Source organism: Ictidomys tridecemlineatus, chromosome 9 (assembly GCF_052094955.1).
Source record: "Ictidomys tridecemlineatus isolate mIctTri1 chromosome 9, mIctTri1.hap1, whole genome shotgun sequence".
NCBI lineage: Eukaryota > Metazoa > Chordata > Mammalia > Rodentia > Sciuridae > Ictidomys > Ictidomys tridecemlineatus.
The window spans coordinates 27,361,892-27,384,991 of record NC_135485.1 but is presented as its reverse complement, the minus strand read 5'-3'; the positions used below and the strand labels follow the sequence as shown (position 1 = coordinate 27,384,991).

At 37.4% G+C, this 23,100-nt stretch overlaps 1 protein-coding gene across 3 annotated transcripts in view; it reads right to left on the bottom strand.

The window, feature by feature from the left end:
• Positions 1–590: 590 nt before the first annotated feature.
• Positions 591–23,100, bottom strand: part of Dthd1 (death domain containing 1) — a 60,994-nt gene continuing 38,484 nt past the window's right edge. For all 3 annotated transcript variants that reach the window (XM_005319901.4, XM_040292550.2, XM_078021177.1), the window contains 2 exons: positions 6,385–6,442; positions 591–2,179 (listed from right to left, as the gene is read on the bottom strand). In XM_005319901.4, coding sequence (XP_005319958.3) covers positions 1,857–2,179; positions 6,385–6,442 — 381 coding nt within the window. In that variant the 3' untranslated portion in view covers positions 591–1,856. The remainder of the gene's footprint in view (positions 2,180–6,384; positions 6,443–23,100) is intronic.

The following is a 23,100-nucleotide window of genomic DNA, read 5'->3' as shown; positions in this document are numbered from 1 at the left end:
ATAATGTCCCAGATTAATTGCTAAGTGGTTCTGAATGGACAACAAGGTTAAATTTATTATGGTAATCTATCATTCCATTCTTGGAATACACTTGAAAGAAATTAATATTTAGTTTATTAAAAAGTATGTAAAGAATATTACTATTTATGGTAGTCCCCATTCAAATCTATTCAAATGTCTATCTGCAGTGTAATAGATTTGTGATATTTAGTACTTGCACATGCTGGAATATTATACAATAATGAGAATGAGGAAATCATGGCCACACATGGAGCATGAATGAATTTTAACAACATAAAGTTGATAAAAAATGTCAGGAATAACAGAGAATCTACTGCATTTTAAACATTTTCAAAAATGTGTAATACTAAAAATTAATCATAGGACTATGAAATGGACTATTATTCAGCTATTAAAGCACCTAAAGACATTAAAATGCTTATAATTGAATAAAACAGTAATGTATAAAATTGTATATATAATAAATGAATACCACTCTCAGATAATATGCATGTATAAGTTGCTTATCTCCGTATAAGGAGTTCAGAGGTGTTATCCGTCAGGCTCTTAATGAGAAACATACAATACACTGACACTAGAAAATCAAAGGAAAGTTTATTTTAAAAGGGAAAGAGAGGACACAACGGAACCACAGGAAGCACCCAGTTATCCTGAGCAAGACGACAGCTGGGCTACACCTACAACTAAAGAGGTAAGAAGAAAACCAGTGACCAGGACCCAGGAGAGAGTGGCCTGTAGGGGCCTCTTCCAGAGAAGTAGGGACTGTGGGATGAGGGACACAGTCTGGCCATCATTCTCCTGCTACAGCTCTCCATTAGCCAAACCCAATGAGAAGCCTGGAGCATCATCACTGATGTGATCCATACACATCAGCCCACGGGACAGATCAGGTGCACAGGATGGGGAGGGGCGGGGTATGGCTGTGAGGGCGTTCAGGGGTAGTTTCCCAACACAGGAAAACAGCACATGTCACCACATCAGACTGAATCCAGGATTACCTAAACATACGAGACACTGAAGAGAAGATCACTTTTTTTTCTTTTGATACTTTGTTTTGTCTTTCTGTTACAATAATATGTGTAAATTATTAATTCTGGGAAATAAATGTGTCTATGTGTGTGAAGATGTGTGCAGGTGTGTATCTGCCTATGAGACTTTGTTTTTTAAGTAGGTAAAAGAGGCCCTGGATTCTTTTATTTACAATTCATTTTTTCTGCACTGCTTCATTTCACTAATAATAAAATAAGAATATTTCCCGATTCTAAGCTACATTTTTTTTTAAGAGAAGCTGTGGCAGTCAGAAGCTAAAGAATTTTTCTATTTTTAATTTATTACAAGTTTTTCTTTTTTCTAAAAGTAACTTGCTATTACTAACATCAGCCCCATTTATTTTGTATTGTTACCTGTGGGTCCCAAGGTATCTCTGTAACTTGGTTTGGTTGCTTGGAGTCATGGGAAACACATTTAATTTTACATAGATAACAATTTTTAAAAAGTGATTTTGTAGTCATATCTTTCGTGCGTACATAGCAAGCAGCCTTGGCTATTAAAATGTAAATAGGACCAACTCTATTGCAAATGCTATGAAGTTTGACCAAACCCAAGACTTTCAGAGTTGCAGAAAACATGTCACTCACAGTGAAGAAGCCTGAAGAACCAGGAATGTCTTATTGTCATTAACATTTCTCCATTGTTTCAATTGATTTCTCAGTTACATGTCTATCAAACAAACCCCCTTCAAACAATGTCACTTGAAAAATTCTCAGTAAACCTTGACAGAAACAGTCTTTAAACCATGAGGCTTTTTCTAGGGCAAAAGGATGAGTCACCAGCTCTTACTCAGGTTCCATATCAAACCACTGTTGGGGTTCAGTGAACACTTTATTTTCCCACTTGAACTTGAACTCTCCTGCAAGATCACTCCTGCCCATCTTGCGAAGGTGACGAGCCAGGAGGCGAACTTTGTCAGTGGAAGTTGGGAGAGATTTTTTCCAGAAGCAAAGAAGTTCATGGATCTGCTCCGTGAGGTCATCAGGGTGCTTGAGTTTGATGAGCTGAATGGTGCTGCGGCGCAGAGGGAGGGACGAGGTAAGGACCTCAGCATTTTCTTCTGAGAGTTCCTCTGCCAGCCAGTGGAACAAGTTATCCCAAAGGGCTTCTGGAGGCACACACAGAACACCCAAGTGTTAGGAAGCTTGCTTGAGGGATGTGCTAATCCAACCCTTCACACCTGCTCACAGGAATATACTAGCCCTCTGGTTTGGCTTCTGAGCAGCAGAGAAGTGTGGGACCACCCAGGTGGACAGTTGAGAGCTTTTGAATTCCTGCCATTGCTGAGGTCATCATCTGAGCCTGCTAGCTATGGTAAAGGGCTAGAAATGCTCCTCAAATTTTAATGTACCTGAGAACCATAAGGACTTGTTAAAATGTTTCTTTGGTTTCCGGCCCACAGTTAATTGAATAGGACTAGCACGGGGCAAAACATGGCATCTTCTAAGAATGCTGACACCGGAGGTCCTTTGCCATTCCTAGCCTTGTAGTACTGTGTCAAAGGATGTTTCATAGGTTCAAAAAGATATTCATCTTTATTATTATTAAAGTGATGAATAATTTATGCTAGAAGCTAGCTGGTCCTCACATATTCATGCAAATACACATACACATGTATGTGTGAGTGTGTGTGTGTGTGTGTGTGTGTGTGTGTGTGTGTATGTGTGTGTGTGTATACACAGCTCACCAATTTCACTACCCGAAGAGCATTCTGGGCAAAGTTCATTACATCAACATTTCCTCTGGACCTCTGGACTATTTTGACTTGAACACATCTCCTCTGAATATATCCTATATTCTCTGTATAGTTTTCCCCTTAACCTGAGACTCCTGCCTGCTTCCTAATCCATGATTCCATCTGGTATTTCTATGGTTTTCATTGCATAATTCAAAGCCATCACTCTAAGTAAATCCCCTGTATCCCTCTATGTTTCCTCTTCCATATACAAGCCATAAACTATCTTTTCCCTTCCATATATCAGACCTAGCCTGCATACTTTCTTCTACTCTCAGGCTCATTCCCTGGCCTTGTATGAGCAAAGAATTCCATGTCTTCCCCCTATTACTTAATTACCCCTTCCACCTACCTCCTCATATAAATTGTGCTCTGATTTTACACTATAAAGCTGCTTATCTGTGAATATTATGTAAAGGAAGGAGCTAAATATCCTTGTTTGTTTTCAAATAATTGTTCTTCTACCATCATGCAATGCATTCACTTAGATGTCTATGCTACCTAGGTGGGCCTTCCTCCCCCATCCACATTATCTATGGCCAGCCATCATTGATAATCATTCATGCTACTGACTGCATGGTTCATTAATCTTATTAATTCCAGTAACCGGTCCTGTGACTTCAAATTAGAAACTGACTTTCAGAGCTATTCTTCACATTTCATCATCAGCCAGAATTATGCCTCCTTCATGGCCTCAGCTTCTCGATATTACTGCTGACTACTACCCGCTAAACTCCCACAGCTTCTGTTCCTCTGCTTCTGCATAATGTTCTCTGTCCTCATCACTAGTAGAGCAATCCCTCCTGTCATTCAATCGCCCCTGTAGGGTCTTACATACTCTGCCAGTGCTGCTCCTAAAGATCAGTTATATACATCAAATATGGTCATGCATCCAACTTAAAACATGTTATCCACCTTAGCCTTATTGTCATTATTGTCAATTTGTCAACTCTAATCATGCAGGTTGGGGGATATTGAGTGTCCCCAAATGGCCTCTGTTTTGAAGGTTGATCAGTAGTAGCTGAACTACTCCAGCTACCCAATTATGAAAATATGTTATTGTGCCTACTAAACACTATGCTATTTTATTCTATTGAGCCCTTAGCATTCACAAATCCATTTAAAATTTTTCTAATCACAATTTCAAAATTTCCATAGCAAAAAACAAAATCTTTTCTCCTGTCTCACTCTCCTGTTTTACCCAGCCCAAATCTGTTTTTCCCACTTTACACAAAGCCATTCTGCTTGAGTTCTTATAACCTTGTTTTCATTCCCAAAGTACTTTCTTACAAAATTTCCCTCTGTGTTTGCTGGATTCCATCCCACCCTGCATTTTTCATCCAATATTTTCCCTTTACATCTGTCCCTCAATCTCCTCCTCACTGTGGGTCCTTCCATGGTTCTTATAAACATGTTCAGGTCTTCTAGTTCCCTTATGCTGTAATATCAAGCCACTGTGCTATCTCTTCCCTTTTCTTTTTTTAATCATAAAAATCTTTTAATGTCTAATGTGCCATGAAGCCTCAAGTTCCTCACTATCTACTGAGCACTTACATGCTTGCTTTAGGGATTCTATGACCTTTATAAAAACTGCTATTTCGGCCTTTATTCAAACCTTCCTAGAGAATTCTTAATTACTACTTGCAGCAAGTGAATCTTGGCCTGCATCTTCTTAGACTTCCACAAAACATTTAACTTCTTTCCTTGAATTTCATGTTCTCCCCAAGATCTACTGTTCCTTCTCTCGCCCTTGTCTGACTCATCCTCCTGGTGCTGCTAAATTACTGCTTCCTACCTCAGGCCTCTTCTATTTCTGCTCTCTTTACCAATGAATTCATCAATTCTTAGTTACTTGACCATAGCTTCTAGGTGAAATATCCCAGATCTGTTATCTCTTCATCTTTAACTTTGTTTTCCTAAATCCTAGAATAGTCTTTGCAATATTCATTTTTCTCAAAATCTTTACCAGTGAATTGGAAATTGGGATCCTGGTACCTTCTTACTTGCTTCCTGGCTACCATGAAGTGAACAGGCATCTTCCACCATGTGCCATGATGTACTATATCACCACAAACCAAAAGCAATGGGCCAAGTCATCATGGACTACAACCTCTATAATTGTGAGTCAAAATGAGCCTTTCCTTTTTTTAAGTTGATTAACTCAGGCATATTGTCACAGAGATGAGAACTGATGACCACAATACCCTATCTGTCTTTGCTGGATGGAGTACAACATTCTAATTTATATCCTTGCTATCAGTTTTGACTCACTTTGTCCTCTGCACACAACTTCTGCACAACCGTTCTGCATCCAATCTGATCTTGTTAGTCCCCTATTAATAAATCTTTGAAAGATTTATTATCCTATTGTCTAAACTTCTAAACTTGGCATTTAAACGTTTAATAGTTTTATCGTACTGAAAATATGTAGCCTTATCTACCACCAACCTTCCTATAGAAGCTTTGATGACATGATAGCAACTCAGGACTTCATAGCACACATAAGAAGAATCATTGTATTCTTATGCCACCCAGTGATTATTGACAGGAGCAGTAATTATGCTTTTATTTGAATATCAATTTCTTTAAAAGTGAACAATGATGAACTTGCCAAGCTTTCATCTATTGATGTTGTTATTATTGTTTTTTTCTATATCATTTTCCTTCTCTTTTAAAGCAGCTGTATTGTTATTGTAATACTAAAGTTAATTCCTGTTCTATTCTAATGTAGTTCAGTGAAGTCTATGCATTTTCTGGTACCCCTAAGTGTAACCTCTGATTGGAATTCTGTGCTATCCATGGTGAGCCTGATAAAGTAGTGAAAACCCATCCACTGATGTCTTTTGAAGACAAGTGATCGCATTAATAGCTATTAACATCACAGAAAGAATTGCTTTAAAGGCTAAAATAGAATAAAGGTGTCAAATATGCATCAGCATAATACACCAACCTGCTTTCCTGCACATAACCCTGAATATTATGCATAACCACAGCCAAATATAAAATATGTTCTTTGAGGATTCATACCAATATATACTTCTCTTTAAATCTATTTACCACAAATGTAGGTTTGAATTGACCACACTTAAACATTTACAATTTATAGTCAAAATTTCAGAATGAATTGTTGCTGTCTATTTACCAAATTAAGAAATTATTTGTTATTTATCTAATTCATATTTCTAAATAAAAATGATTTATGGGGCTGGGATTGTGGCTAAGCGGTAAAGTGCTTGCCTTGCACATGTGAGGCCCTGGGTTCGATCTTCAGCACCACATAAAAATAAATAAATAAAGGTATAAAAAATAAAATACATGCACATTATTTTGTATAATTATAAAAAAAGATTTATATTTCTTATAGATTTCAGTACAAATTTCATGACATACATATTTGAGAATGATATTTTGGTTTATATGTACATGACTTTGCAAGAAAATTTCATTTATTAAACATGATAAAATTTAATGATTAAATGAAAAGTCACTTTCTCCAGTCTATTTTGTAGAAGGATTCATGCATACATAAAATATGAGAGGAGAAAAAGTACTATGAGTACGGAGCAAATGTTCCTTACCTAGAGGATCTTTAGAAATTCTCTTGGTACTCTGTGGACGGTTGATTAATTTTTCATGCTATTGGGAGGGACAGAGAATAAGCAGAAGAAATTATTTATTGGTAAATAAATAAAACCCCATATGAACCTCACCCCTACTTAGAAGAAGCACTGAATTGCATATCTTGCAAAATTAGATCTTGTATTTGTGCATGCATGTTCAGCAATTGTTTTCCTAAGATAAGGCAAAGTAAAGCAACCCAATTTAAATTTAAGAATACACATTTGAATATTATTAGAGTGCTCACACGAACTCAGAACAAACATTTCCCAACTAAAGCTCAAAACTATTAAAGCCAACTAACATAGAGCAAACTATCTCTATGCCACAAACATGGTTTTGGTAAAATCTCTAGTAGGTTGGTCATTGTTCTTCAACACTCAGAACAGGTACCTGATAGTTAATTGAACAATAGTTTGTGAGAATGAACAGGTGAATGTTCAATGAACAAGTTGATAAAAACAATCAAGGCACTGAGCATATATTATTCTCAACCAAATATTTTATCAAGAAATAATTGCATATATAATCATTTCTTTTCTACACTATCTGCAGAACAATTTATTCTCATTTAATGAGGGATGGTGTAAACAGCACAAGAGATAAGTTAAAAACATCTGAGTTTGGATACCAGTTTAAGTGATTGAGAGCAGTGTTACTGTGGAACACTTATCTCTAAATCTCTCTTAAATGATCGTTATAAACCACATCACAAAAAACTTGCAGACAAATGTTCATAGCAACTCTATTTGTAATAGCCAAATCTAGAAACTGTAAAAATTGTTTTTGATGACATATTCAAAATCCTGGATATTATTCAATTAATAAAAGGACAAATCGCAGCTACATGCAATAGCTTCTAACTTCGTTTTCCAAGGGCCACTAGGCATTATGCCAAGTACAAAATTCAAGTCTCAAAACTTTGCATTATTCTGATTTCACTTACATTATCTTCTTGAAATTATGTAATTTTAAAGATGTAGAACAGATCATTAGAGATTGTTGGTACTTACTGATCTGGGAACATGACTAGAAAGAGGTGGCAAAAAAGAGATCATTGTGGTGATGGACCAGTCCTGTGTTTTGAATGTGGTGGTGGGCACATGAATCTACCTACCCATTTGGTAAAGTTGCACAGAATTATATACACACATCATATCACAGTGTATCAACGTCAACCTCCTGGCTTTGATACTATATTATTGTTATGTTAAGATGAAACTACTGAGGAAACTGGGCAAAAAATACTCTTTTGTAACTTCCTGTAAACCTATAATTATTTGTTTTTTTTCAGTGCTGGGGATCAGACCCAAGGACTCATGCATGCTGAGCATGGATTTTACCACTGAGCTACATGACCAGTCCCAGAATATTTTTTAAAAGCCTACTTCAAAGTATGAGATAAGGAGGACATAACTGCTATGTTAGTGTACGTCACATTGCTTCCTGCTGAGCAATCAGTACAAGTAAGTTGAATCTGAATTTCATTTTTTGTAGACATTACATAATCATGGAACCATATAAAACTTCCTTTAAGAAGATTTAATAGGTTGGAATTAGGAAACAGTAGAAGTTAAAGTATACTACATTGCAGCATTGCAACATAATTACATTTTTGAGGCATCAACGATGTGCCTCAGAATTGTGAGATGACTATCAATTTAAACAGGACAGCAGACTCTTCATTCCTGTCAGAAGACATATCACCTGGACTGAGCCTGGGGCAAGAGGTACATGCCAGGTTTTTATCTTTTCTTTATGTTAATTGTTTCTCCTGTCAGTCCATCTTTGTTCACAGATGCATCTTAATGCACTGAGAGTGGTTCTAGTATTTACTAGATGGATTATTTTTCTCATCTATGAAAATTGAGGTAAGCACTTCATCTGACATACAACCACAGAGGGAATAAACTGTGGTAGCACAGGTGCTTTTGAATGCCCAGACATAGGGGATTTTCAATGCTGCCTTCCCTTCTTTTTACTACCCGTCTACTCTCTCCCCTTCCAGTTCTCTGTTTGCATGATTTTCTCTGTGCACAATTTTTGTCTGTGTACTAATCTTGCTTTGCACATTGTTTCTTGAAACTCACTTTTGTCCAGGGTCAGCACCAAGCCAAACAGAAGGCTTCTGCTTGTCCTTCCACCGTCTTCCCTCGCCCACATGCCCAGTGTCCTCACGTGGCTTTCTGGAAGCCTTCCTCCGCAGGAAGTCTGAAGTTTTCTTAGTTGCCCTCCCCGCCCCCTTCTTCTAATTAGAAGGCACCCTTCTGTTACCTCTACTCAACTTTGCTATTCTTCTCAATAACATGTTTTTCATGTTAATATTGTACATTTTAATTTGCAGAATACAATTTCTTCAATGCCACTGTCAACATGTTAGTGCACAAGGAGGTGGCTCATTGGGCAAATCAAAATGTGGCTCTCAAGCTCTCTGCAAGCTGTGTCCTCGATACACATCGTCCTTATAAAGAGGGAAACTGGGGCTTCTGTCGCACTTTTTCCCTCACTATAAAGCTCTCAAGAAATCTATAAATAATAAAACTATAAGTAATCCAGATGTTGATAGATGTGTTGTATTTACACTGCTAAGAGCAACACAGGCCTCATCTACTTGGAAGTGATTAAAACACTGAAACCAAAGAACCACTCACACTGGAAGTGGCTGTTATGGGTGCCAGGAGCTTTCCCGGTCCTGCTGTGAGGATTCCTTTAATTACTCACTATTCTTTACATGCCACCCCAGTATAATCTTCCTATTCTTAAAACTACGTAGATAATTTTATAGTTGGACTCAACTAGAGTGACAATTTTATCTGTTGCTGCGTGCAACCCCACAAACTGACTTGGGCATATTCAGCATTTTTCTAGGTAAGGTCCCAGCGGCCTGCTGAAAAGAGTCTGTCAAGTCCTAAATCATACGCCTGGATATCTCTGAGACTCAGCTTAATTTCATGATCCAGCTTGCACTTCAGCATCCATACAATAACCTTCCAGACTGGGCATTTCTCTAAATGCTTATCAGACACGTATGATACTCTCCAAATTGATCCTGCTTCAGAGATATTAAAAAATTCCTTTCTTGTTAGTTATCTCACTTGCCTTCCATATACACAGAGTGTGCAAGAGTGCACTTCCTGTTTTCCTCTATGATGGCTGAGAATATTTCAGCTCAAAAGTGCTAGTTCTCCTGTGAGACGCCAACAGAGTGCAGAAGCAGGCATGAGCAGCAAAGCTAATCTTTCCCCAGTGCCACTCTGCTTGACCATGTGAGGGCTCACTTGGTCAGTTCCTGGCTTCTGATTCAACCCATGCTTCAGTTTCCTGAATTTTAAAACCATTACATCACATTACATAGTCTCTAGGTTTGTTGTAAGCATTAAATGAAATAAAATACGTAGTGCATGATCTTTTTTATCCATTGTTGTGCACGTGTTGTTCAGTGTCTGTGGTAACGATGGTGTAAAAAAAAGTACTGTATAAAAGTGCAGGATGTACAGTTCTGTACAGAACATGATACTTGGCAATGGTATGTAAGTAACTACATTAATGTAAGTGACTACATTACTGGTATGTGTATTTACCATATAATATAGTACTTTTTAAAATTTAATTGATTCATAGTATTTGTATGTATTTATAGGGTACAGTATGATTTGACACATGTACATAATGTGTAATGATCAAATGAGAGTAATTAGCATTTCCATCTCCTTTAACACTCATCATTTCTATGTGTTGGGAACCTTCTACTCTTCCAGTTATTGTGAAACATAATAAATTGCTGCAGACTATAGTTTTATGGAACACTAGAACTGAATCCTTCTATCTAATTAATTTGGCATCACACTGTACCCTATAAATACACACAAATATTACGAAGCAATTAAAACTTAAAAAGTACTATATTAATAGGATGGAGGGGGGCAAAAGAAATTGTGATACATTTTTAAGGAAACAACTTAGTTCAGTTATTGGCACATGTGTACTTAATAAAAGTCATCTAATTGTTAACCACACAGGTTTTGCTAGAACAACAGTGTCATTTTTGCAGACAGAGAGGCTTTTTCCAACCCTAATTTCTAAGATGTTGGTCCAAAGATCCATCTGTAACTAAAGGTACTCTTGTAAGTATATCCTTCAGTAAATGAATGGGTAAAGAAAATGTGGTGTATATATACACAATGGACTATTACTCAGCATTAAAAGAGAACAAAATCATGACATTTGCAGGCAAATGAGTGGAGTTGGAGAATATAATGCTAAATGAAGTAAGCCAATCTCAAAAAACCAAATGCCAAATGTCTTCTCTGATATCAAGATGCTGATTCATAATGGGGATTGAGGAGGGGAACATGGGAGGAATAGATGAACTTTAGATAGGGAAAAGGGGGTGGAAGGGAAGGGGGTATGGGAGTAAAAGGACAGTGGAATGAGACAGCCATCATTACATGTATGAAAACATGAATAGTATGACTCTACATTGTGTTCAACCAAAGACATGAAAAATTGTGCTCTATTTGTGTTATAAAAATTGAATTGCATTCTGCTGTCATATGTAACTAATTAGAATAAATGAAATTTAAAAAACTTTATGTAGAGCAAGGCAGGACCAAAATGTCCCCATGACATCATAGCACTGGAGACAGCTCCGTCCCTTGGTCTCAGAACAGTCCTGGATTCAGCCACCGCTGACCATTTAGTCCCTGAAAATGCTTTGGCCTGGAAAAATCTCAGTGTTTCAGTTGGGGCTAGGACTCACCCTCACTGTAATGTGCTTTCAGGAGCTTAGGGTGGTGCTGGCATGACCCAAGCTAACATCACCACAGTTCCTGAGGTCTCTATCACAGGAACAGTTTTTGTGTCCAGTGATGTGGTAAGGACTTTCTGATAATTTTAACATCATTTAGCACAGATGCCACATGGTATTACAACAAAACAACAGCTTTATACAACTAGCAACAACAAAAACTGTCAGGCTGCTGTTGTTACTTTTATCATTTACCCTAGGGCACATGCACCCAGATCTTTTCTCAGATTATTATTATAATATCTTGTGGCAACAACTCCTTCATCTAATGCTACCCACACCTCTCCCACCCCACACATGTATCATAGATTGTTCTGGTAAACAGTCTCTTATTTTATATTAGAAGACAAACAAGAGAAAGTGATGTGATCAATGGTAGAAAGAGAAAGTACATATAATCATTATCTTTCTGTGTATCTTTAACATGGACTTTTAGGAGGTGCATTTGGTCAGTAAGTCCTGGCTTCCACTGCTCACTCTACTGTGTATTTATTTTTGCATAGAGGCCTGTTTAACTAAGTAGTAGTTGCCATTTGCTTAACTTGAGTGCATTTATTGCATCATAATCATAAACTGTATTCTCAGTTTTATAATAATGTGGCTCATGCAGAATTTTTAATGGCTCTGCATTGTAAACAATCTAGATAGAATATTGATCAAAGGAATAATCTGGCACAAAAATTAATGGTAGCATAAATGGTGCTACAGTTCTGGTTTCAACAAAACTACCAATCAAATGAGCATGAGCGCTTACCTCAGAGTTGAGTGAGAACACATGTGTGATTACATTATTTCATCCAAAGCCATAACAATGGTTTGATGTAGTATCATCCCTGTTTTGCTGATGTAACCTCTTCAAGGTGACATGGCTAATTTATAGCAAAATCCAGGTCTGACTAAGACCTGAACTTAATAAATAATAGTCCTGTGTCTCTCTGTGTGTGCGTGTCCATGGTACTTATGCGTATTTTACAAATGAGAGAAGTTTAGAGAGAGAAAATAACTTGACCAAAATCATACATACAAAATGATGCACATTACATTTTAACCATCTTTAAGTATCCAGATCCCTTATCTGTAAGTTAAAACTAGTATGTGCGATGGTATAACTTGGAATCTCCATTTGCTCATCCCAGCAAGCACCTCCAAATTATGCTCCCCATTTTCATATGTCAGATTCTGGCCTTGAAGGAAGGATTAGAAGGAAGCAAAGGGCTCAGCTCCTATTCAGACAACTCACTAAACTGTGATCTTTAGCAAAGTGTGCTATTTGTTCCTCAGTTTCCTCATTTTAAAAATAATAGTACCTGCTTAATAGACATTCAGATAAGGTATTGAGTTATATCATATAACTTCAAGGAGACCATCATATGAAATATGTGCTCAAGGTATTACCTGTTATTGCTCCATGTTTTCTTTAAAAATACTATTTCTTGCCTATATTAATAGTTTTAAAAGAAAATCTCGTATTTTTACCATAAATGGAAAAATTTCCACTTGTATAAATATAAGAAAATGCTAAACATAAGTACATTAAAAAAGTGTTAGTAAGTTTTGTTATCAGCCAAGATTTCCAAACTTCAGAACAATTCTCTGTTAAAAAAAAAGGAAACTTTGCAAGTGTTAGATATAAAAATACATTAACACCAACCTGAGATCTATCTACTCAAAAGATTAGAGAAAGGATTAAGAGAACAAGTGTCTCATCATGTGAATCTATTTTTATTATATATATATATATATATATATTGCCCTTAGAAAAAATAAGTAAAGTACATGCAATTTCAAAATTTGGGGAAGAGCATTATAACTGAGCATCTCTTTTATTCTCTGAGAATGATACTTTTCAGTGTAAACACAAATGAAAAACATCTTTGCCTTTCAAAACTCTAAAGACAGCATTTTTAAGGACATTTGAGTGATAAGTCGTCAACAGAAAGTAATGGATATAAACTTGTAACCTGAGCCAGAGAAAGCAGGTCCTTCCCTGCTATAGGAATGGCTGTGACCTCTGCTCTGAAAATGAAGTAAGAGCTTCTGTGCCCCAAATGAACAGGACAGGAAAGTTTATCAGGCTGCTCCTAAGTAGCTAAGCCTTCAAACGAAGCTGAAAGAGGAAGCCTGCTTCTGACTCGAGAGCTGAAAAATTCCAAATAAACAGAGAAACCACCATCCAAGGCTCCATTCCAAACCTTTGTTTCAAAAAGATCCAACCACCCTTCCTAACCGGTTCTTTGAAAGAGTTTAAATTTCCGAACACCCTCAAGGGGCAAAGGATGCTAGAGGCAACACGACATAGTGGTAAACATCTCAGGCCTAAAGTAAGCAAGGATCTGGCTTGCGCAAAGAATAGGAGGAGAAGGTAGGCATGAAAGGAATGGCTTTGCAGTCCGCCTCCGCTCCTGTGAGGTCTGCAAGCTGAGGCAAGCCATCTAGATACTTCTGGAATTCTCTAACTGGAAAACAGAAAAGGTGGTTCCTACTTGTGCAGTGTACATAGAGGTAGGCAAAAATAATGTCTGCAAAGGACACGGCCCACGTGGAGAATTCAACGAAGAGTGGCAGAGACACAAAAATCAGATGTAATGTCCAGATTTTATGGGAATACTGCTTTGGAGTAAATCAACTGAAAAAAAGAAATTGAGTCAGTAGTTTAATACAGAACAGAGGCTGCATAGTAGAAGATATTAAGAAGTAATCACTAAATATTTTTTTGATTCTAGCAATGGAACTGTGGTCATTTTGTTTTGTTCTTACCCCGTAGAAATGTATTCTGAAGTATTTACAGATAAACTGATATGTCTGTGATTCACTTTAAAAGACTGCCACAAGAAGGAACAAGGCCATCTGATGAAGTAAGCACAGCAGAAAATGATGAAAGATGGGTCCATGTGGGTTCATTGCATATTTACTCTATTTTTGTGTGTACTGAAGTCTTTACACACACACACACACACACACACACACACACACACATACACGCACAACTTTTAAATAAATAAATTAAAAGACACCAGCATCATCCAATATCCCGTTGTTGTTGTCATTGTGGACCTTCTTACAACTTCCTGGAGGCAAGTCAGAGATGCTTGGCCCTCACAATAAAAGGAAGTGCCTCTGCATAGAGAAAAGATTACTGAGGAACAAAATAAAAACAAAGTTCAGAGCAAGAAGTTCCAACCTGGGGTGGTCTCCTTGGAAATAAAACTAGTGACTATGTTTGGGAAGCAAATGTAGATCCATATCTTTGTTCGGCTTAGATTTTTGTTTTAAACCCATGCAATATTACTGTACAACCAATTTTATGTTTTACTTCTCTGTTTTTTTTTTCATTTGCTTATTTCTTAGGAAATCACTCCTTTTAAGCCTTCAATCTGATTATGGTTTTGCCAAGGGGAAGAGTTCATAAATACATCTCTCAGTCCTTGATGAGCTAGCTCAGTCACAAAAGGAGACAGCTTTAGGACTCTGGTCACCAGATGGATAAATTCAGGAAAACCCAAAGAATCTCAGGAACTGGGACAGACAGAAGGAAGGTACATCCAGTGATGGCTGCAGACATAAAGTGAGCAAGAATCTGGGCAATTCAGAAGATACATATTGAACATATATGAAGTCAGCCAAGGAAAGAAATCTTATTTCTAAACTGGTGTCTCTGGTGGTACATTTTTTATCTGCCAAATGGGTAAAGCAGTAGCTACCCCACATGACTGGCAATGAGGACTAGATAGGAACTTAAACAAAGCCCTTCAAACATCAAGTGTTCCATATATGTTAATGCCTTTTATGATTAAAATTGTTGCATAGAATTCCAATAATTCTGACAGAAGCATATACCTTTGGCCCATAAAGGTAGCTTATGCGGAAGGTGCTATTCATTTTTAAAGCAATTCAACAAATCAAGAGAGATACACAACACTGTTAGAACTTATATTACCTTCAGCCTCTTCTATTCTTCATTTCACCCATAGACTATGCTTCCTATACAGAAGACCTTTCAAGTTGCCTAATGGACTCTAAGCATAATTCTTTCTAGAATATTCTAACAGAATTTTTTTCTGCTTATTTTTTTTCTCTCTTTTTTAAAAATTTTTCCTTTTGGCTTATAGCCTTTTAGCCTTTCTGAAAAAAAAAAAAATGAAAGTTACTGGAAAGTCCTGGACAGCTACAAACATCTTCCTCTTAGGCCTTACCACAGTGTAAGAAATAACCACAAAAGCCTTTCCTTTTAAAACATGAAAGGGTTCTTCTAGACATAAACCAACCAGAAAAAAAAACTTGGAAAAGATTTTGTCAGCTGTCAATAGATTAATTGCTTTATCAATGTCCCTAGCATGCATTCAGTTACTCCTTAAATAGTTTAATGAAGCAATACTGAATTTATCCTAGGAGAAGAGATTGCAGAATTGAATGAGGTATGCTTCCAGCACTGAATATCGGCCCCAGAAGGAGAGAGCAGAGTACCATGGTCAGGGCACTACCACAGAAATCAGACCAACTTGGTTTCAAAGTGTGCCTGTTGGTCCCAAATTCCAAATCTCTCTAACTCTATTCTCTTCCTGCCACCCTTACTGCCACCAGTCTCCAGCTATTTCTCTTTGGGGAAAACGTCTCTGTGCCTCAAGTTCTTCAACCACTCACTTTCAGTAAATCAGTTGTCAAATTTCTGGCAGGAAATGAGAATAAATATCATTTTTTATTATTGTTACCTAATTACATAAATAAAATTTGTAATAGACCTTATGTTAATACAGTGACAGTGCTTTAGTTATACATACAGCGTGATATATGTAACCAAATTTTGCTAATTATTCTTGGGAATGTCAAGGGCTTCTTCTCAAGAGGTGATAGCAGAGCTAAGTGTGGAGTTAATGTTGTCACAAGAGCCACTATGGAAAGAACCTCTGAGGTGGTCACAACTGTAATGGGTAAAGGAAGTAAGATCTTAAGTAGAACCAGGACAAGAGATTAGTTGGGCAAATATAGTATGGAAAGATCTTGGGGCTAAGATGTGAGCATTTGTAAAGGGCCCAGGTAATTGAATTTTTTTAAGAGAGAAAGAGGATAAAGAAGAGAGAGAGAGAGAGAGAGAGAGAGAGAGAGAGAGAGAGAGAGAATTTTTTAATATGTATTTTTCAGTTTTCGGTGAACACAACATCTTTATTTTATTTTTATGTGGTTCTGAGGATCGAACCCAGCACCCGGCGCATGGCGAGCGTGCTACCGCTTGAGCCAAATCCCCAGCCCTTGGATTATTTTTTGACAATGGACATTCAGTGTCAATTGAGGAGCTTTAGCAGAATATTGATAAAATAATGCTTGATTTGGGGGGAAAAAACATACTGATGATTGTGAGAAAGGTGGCCAAGAACAGAAAAGAGAGCTGGCAATAGGTCTATAAGCAAAGAGAATTATAATCAACCACTAGGGCAATGTTGAGATTTCTGTGGTAGTGTCCCTGACCATGGCACTCTGCTCTCTCCTTCTGGGGCTGATCTTCAGTGCTGGAAACATACCTCATTCAATTCTGTAATCCCTTCTCCTAGGATGAGTTCAGTATTGCTTCATGAAACTATTTAAGGAATAAATGAATGCAAGCTAGGGACATTGATAAAGCAATTAATGGTGGAGTCTTCACAGCTGACAGAATCTTTTCCCAATTTTTTTTCGGGTTGGGTTATGTCTAGTAGAACCCTTTCATGTTTTAAAAGGAAAGGCTTTTGTGGTTATTTCTTACACTGTGGTAAGGCCTAAGAGGAAGATGTTTGTAGCTGTCCAGGCCTTTCCAGTAACTTTCTTTCTTTCTTTTTTTTTTTTTTTTTGTCAGAAAGGCCTAAAGGCTATTTCTGTCTATAGGCAAAAAGAAAAGGAAACAGGAAAAAAAATCTGTTAGAATAGTCTAGAAATAATTATGCTTAGAGTCTATTAGGGGTGAAATGAAGAAGAGAAGAGGCTGAAGGTAATATAAGTTCTAACAGTGTTGTATATCTCTCTTGATTTGTTGAATGGCTTTAAAAAGTAACAGCACTTTCCACATAAGCTACCTTTATGGGCCAAAGGTATCTATCTGCTTTTGTTCAGAATTATTGGAATTCCAATGGAGAAGAAATGCAAGTTCAAACAACACCTAAAAAGTAAATTCAAAGAAACACTATGTTATATCACAAAACAATAACTCAGACCAGGGTCCCAGAGAGACCCCCTCCACAACTCCCTCTCTCCCCCATGGTCCTCGTGCCTCCCAGCCCCATACACATTCACTCTGCCACCAATGCCTGTTGGTCCCAAATTCCAAATCTCTCCAACTCTGTTCTCTTCCTGCCACCCTTACTGCCTCCATCTACATCAAACCCTCACCATCTCTTCCATGGACTCTTCAGTAGCTCTCTCATTTACCATTGCTTAACTCATCTTTTTCTAATGGCAAGAGAGTGATACTAAAAACAAACTTGATGACTCTCCTTGCTAAAATTTTCCAATGACTTCTCATTACTAAGAGAGAGATGAACTTAATCATAAACTAAATACCCACATCTTCATCGTCAATTATAGCCATTCCAAGAATACCGATCGATGAGTGATTCATTTGCTTAGTCATATGATAAGGGTCTCTGGTTTGAATGTCTGCCTGACTTGTGTTTTTCAGGTCATAAAATTGATCACATTCTCTGGATGAAACTCTGACAGAAGGCCTTGTTTATAACAGTTGCAATCATTTGGTCGACCTAAATGAGGCATTCAAAGCCCTCCATGATCTTTTCCAAACTTATTTTCAGTATGACCTTGTCAAATCTTCCACTCTGACCCCACAGGTATATTCATTATCCCTTCTTGAACACACCTTGTACTTTTCTGCTTCAGTTTCTGCTCCTATCGCCCCTCCTGTGTGGAACTCACTGTCCCTCCGTCATCCTCTCCGGGTCCTAAGCATCCTTAAATCCATCTTGCTATGTGAAGCACCCCCAGGTCACCTCAGTCCTCCAGAATTGTTCCCTTCTTCTGGCTATCTTGGCTGTTCTTTGATAATCACCAGTTCCTGTCTTTCAGTACTGTTATATTGTATTTGCTTATTATTTATCTCTTGCATTGTTTTACAATTTTTAAAGTATTTATGTTTTACTTCCTGAACTGAACTGCAATTTCCTTAAAAGCTAGAACTTTGACATTTATTACTATTATATTTTAAGTCCTATAAAGTATATATGTTAGGCCCTTATTAGTATTTGCTAATTAATAAGCTGATTGGTGTATCTGCAGTGAAAAAAATATAGTTAGAAAATTGCTTGAATAAGTAAATGTTACTTTTTACTTTTTGAATTTCAAGAGTATAAATGCAAAAATGCCAATTACTCTTTTACTTATTGAATTTTCTTAGGCAAGAATTTCCTTTGTAAAAGAATTATTGAAGTGGGGCAGAGTGGCACACGCCTGTAATCCCAGTGGCTTGGGAGGCTGAGGCTGGAGGATAGCAAGTTCAAATCTAGCATCAGCAACTTAGTGAGGCCCTAAGCAATTCAGTGAGACTCTATTGCTAAATAAAATATAAAAAGGATCTGGGGATGTGGCTCAATGGTTAAGTGTCTCTGGGTTTAATCCCTGTGAAGAAGAAGAAGAAGAAGAAGGAGAAGAAGAAGAAGAAGAAGAAGAAGAGGAGGAGGAGGAGGAGGAGGAGGAGGAGGAGGAGGAGGAGGAGGAGGAGGAGGAGGAGGAGGAGGAGGAAAAAGAAGAAGAAGAATAATTATTGAAAGCTACATGACAACCAAGTATTCAATTTCGGATTTAGCTATTCTGTCCTCAAATGAGACAAACTCTCCCCTTTGATGAACAAGGGTTGCAGGTTAAAAAAAGAGGAACAGGGGAGAGAGGAGGAGGAAGGAAAGAAGGGAGAGACAGGGGAAGAGGAAGGAATAGGAGAAGGAGAAAAGAAAGAATTTCCTCTGATTAAATTGGTGAACAAAAACACTTTCCAGATCCTGTTTCTGAATAAACTAGCTTTATTCATCTTTCTCCCATATCTCTTAGTGACAGGGGTACAACTGTATCTTTCTCTGAAGCTCATTCTGATGGCTTACAGGCACAGAAGACCAGAAGTGTAAGCCATGTCAAGGGAGAGGCAAGAAAAGTCAGAATTAAGACACTGGAAAGAGAGGGAAGGTTTGAAAAACTTTCAGAGGAAAAAAAATTAATATAAATATAATACTTCTATTTACTAAGACTCTAGTGACTTTCTCCTATTGATAGTGGAGTATGAAGCCCCTTACTCATAAATAGAATTCCCTGTAATGTAGAAAGCATGAAACTAAGTTACAGAAAATTTTTTAAATTGCCATAAGTTAACCATTCCTACAAAAACAGAAGGAACCACAAAACAAAACACCCCTGATTTCTTTTATGGGGTTTAAAAAATGCATGTGCTTTTTCTAATCATTTTCTTAATAACAACCAGTAAGACAGTAAGTCTATTTTATTCTTGAATTCCAATATAACTTTGTAAACTTATTGCAGCTTAAAAGCTGAAGTAAAGCTGAATAGTCTGCAGTTGTAGACATTTCTCATACCTCAGCCTCACCTCATTTAGTCAAGATCACTTTAGTATTTCACATTGTTAGAAAAATTAAAGAAAGAAACCATGCCTAGCCAGTCAGGGAGATGGTAAAGAAAGTCCAAAATCGTGAGAAAGTGGCGATTCTAACAAACTGAATCTGCACTTTTCCTCTCTTTGACACAGCATGCTATTCAATGCAGTGAAAAATGTAAATGTTGGAGCAGTGTCAGGATTTACTAAAAATGACAAGTCATGAGTTCAGTTATTTAAAAAAAAAAAAAAAAAAAAGGAAGTTCAACTAAGCAAAACCTGGGTCAAGAGCTGGCTTACGTAAATCTGTAGTTTAGCTGTTCCTGGGAAACTCCCGGCCTCAGAGAGACAACAGCCATCAGCTCTGAACCCCTTCCTTCCTTCAAAGCAAAACCGTCAGAAGCAGGTGGGAAGAGTAAAAGGCGGCCACAACACAAGGTGACACTAATGTCACAGTAACCCGTCTGACCTATTCAGAAGCACATACACATACAAAAAAAAAAAAAAAAACAACCACTCTTCCCACTTCCTTCCACCTAAAAAAGTTTTGAAGTGTTTTTTTTTAACTTGCTTTGTTTCTACCAAATTACAAATATACACACTATTAACTGAATTTTCTTCAACACTTCTAAAAGGAGACTGAGAAGCAATTTAGAAAAGACAAGGAGGCAAATTGTTCTCTGAAGCCATATATTTTCACATCCAAGGCTGATATGAGCATTTCCAGAAAAGCATCTTGAACTGAAGTTTCACCAAGACCCTGTCTCTCTTCCAAATCTCCTGGCATCACCACACGTGTACACTAGCTATGGTGGCCTTCCCTGCAGTCTTTCTTTCGCAGAGCCTAGGTACCTGCAGTGTCCCTCACTCTGCCAGAAGCTCTCCCAGCCACGCAGGCAGAGGGGCTTCTGGCCACTGTTTGTCATCACTGGTGGGTCTTTCCTGGCTATGCCACCTCAAATTCTGTCCATCTTCTGATGCTAGCTTATTTTCTTCCACAGGACTTCTTACTTTTCTCCCCACACTTTTGGTATTTAAAATGCAAGTTCTATTTATGAACTCATTCGATCATTCAAAAAAGTTATTGAGCATCTAAAATATGCCAAACACCCAGGATATATTCTAAGACTGAGGACCTTGGAGCACATCCCCATGGATGTATGGGATTGTATTCCAAGTGAAACTGGGTGTCATTTTAGTGTTTGAAGCAGAGCAGGTAATGATTTGACTGATGGCTTCAAGGGTAACTCTTCCCTTTGAAAGACTACAGAAGAGGGGTAGGGAAGGATAAGGTCATACACACAGCAACAACACTGAATAATAGGATCATGGGATTTAGTGTTTAATGAATGAATTAATATATGAATAAATGAAATATGGAAACTGAACGAGTAAAGACACATATCCTCACAAGCATAAAGCAAAAGCCTAGAAAGTGCCTTCAAGTCTTCTGGGCATCAAACAGCACATTAACGTCACACCTTGTAATTATGTGTGTGCTAATGTGTGTGTGTGTGTGTGTGTGTGTGTGTGTGTATACATATACAAATTTACTACTTTTATAGAATAATAAATAAAAAGTGTAATAATAAGTAAAAGTTTTTTCTGGGCAAAAAAAAAATTATTATTGCCTAATGACCTACAATAATATCTTTGAGATGTTTATTTCTCAACTTTCCTTAGAGTTTGTTTCTGTGTTTGTTTAGTTGTGCTGGGGATTGAACCCAGGGCCTTGTACATGTTAGACAAGCACTCTACCAACAGAGCTATGTCCTCATCTTCTTTTCTTAAAACTTTGAACTTACAGACAAAAGATAACTTGAACCTGTATTTACTCCGTAAACAATCTCATCAGTACTCCAGATCTTTACCGAGTTACAGAGATTGCCTTGTTTGGGGTGAAAGTTTATATACAAGCATCTTTTCAAGTTGGATAGTTTTGAAAAAAAAAGGGGGGGGGTTGAATTGAATTTGCTCTATGTTTAACACTTTGATATCTTTTTTTATTTATGGAAAAGTTAAACAACAGCATTTATACTGCAAAAAATATTAACTATTTTTCTTCTGTTATAAAGAACTTTTAGTTTTGATAAATTACCTTCACCTAATTTATGCTACATGTACAAATGTATAGATAAAGCTGTGTTCATCTTTAGCAAGATGCTATAATAAGGCTAGCTCCATTTCCTAAAAAATTGTACATTCTAATATTGCTTAGCTGAGTTAGGGGTTTTCAACCCTGAACTTTGTAGAAGTCTGTTCTCACAAAAATAAAGGCCATAGTTTCAATTCCTATTTAGGTATGCTAGCTATAAAACAGGAAAAAAAAAGTTTCCACAGCCACAAATTCTTTCTCAACTCTGACAAACCTTTTTTTTTTTTTTTTTTGTGAACACTTTGGGCACAAGAAAGGGCTGAGGGAGTGAATCTGGAAAGCCCTGTGCAAATCCATCTTGGAGAAAAGGAAAGTACAGATGGCATATCAGCAGTGGATTCATCTAGGAGAAGTAGCAGATGTTGAAAATGTACTACTTTTAAATGTGCCAATATAGTTTCAAGATCATCAATTTCAAGGTTGGATACTTTGAAGACTGGCAGAAATTAGCGCATTCATCTAGTCATTCACAAATATTCATCAGGTACACACTATGCAAAGTGGAGCAGGACCAGGTGTGGATCTTTACTATCCATGCACACCTGCTCAACTGTGAAGGTGACACTCTTAAAGAAACTTTGTTCTGAGTGATAACAAGAAGAAACTTACTCTTAATGTTTAAAGCATGGATGCACATCAAGTATATAATCAGATACACAGTATTTCTTTGGTATTAAATTTCCATGGAGAGAGGTGATTAGAGAATACAAAGTCTAAGATGACTCCCAAGGAAGTCAATAAAAAAAAGAAAATTTAAAAAGCCTGAGAAACTCTACTCCATTAGGGAGAAAATAAACATATGATTTATAATGAAACACAGTAACTAAAATGACAGAGGAATTATAGAATGCTGTGGCTGCATGTACCAGCAACACCTAACCTGGTACAGAGGGGAAATCCCGCTGGGGTTATGGCTCAGTGGTAGGGCGCTTGCCTAGCATTAGTGAGACACTGGGTTCAATCCCTGGCACCACATAAAAATAAAAACAAATAAAAACAGAGGGGAAATCCCAGAAGAGGTCACACTCAAGAAGAGGTGTAAGGGAGGGCCAATAGGAATTACCCAGGCAAGTGGGTGGGGAGTAAGTGTGCCAGAATCAAACAGAGAAAAGACTAGTGAAAATTCCCTGGCACATCAC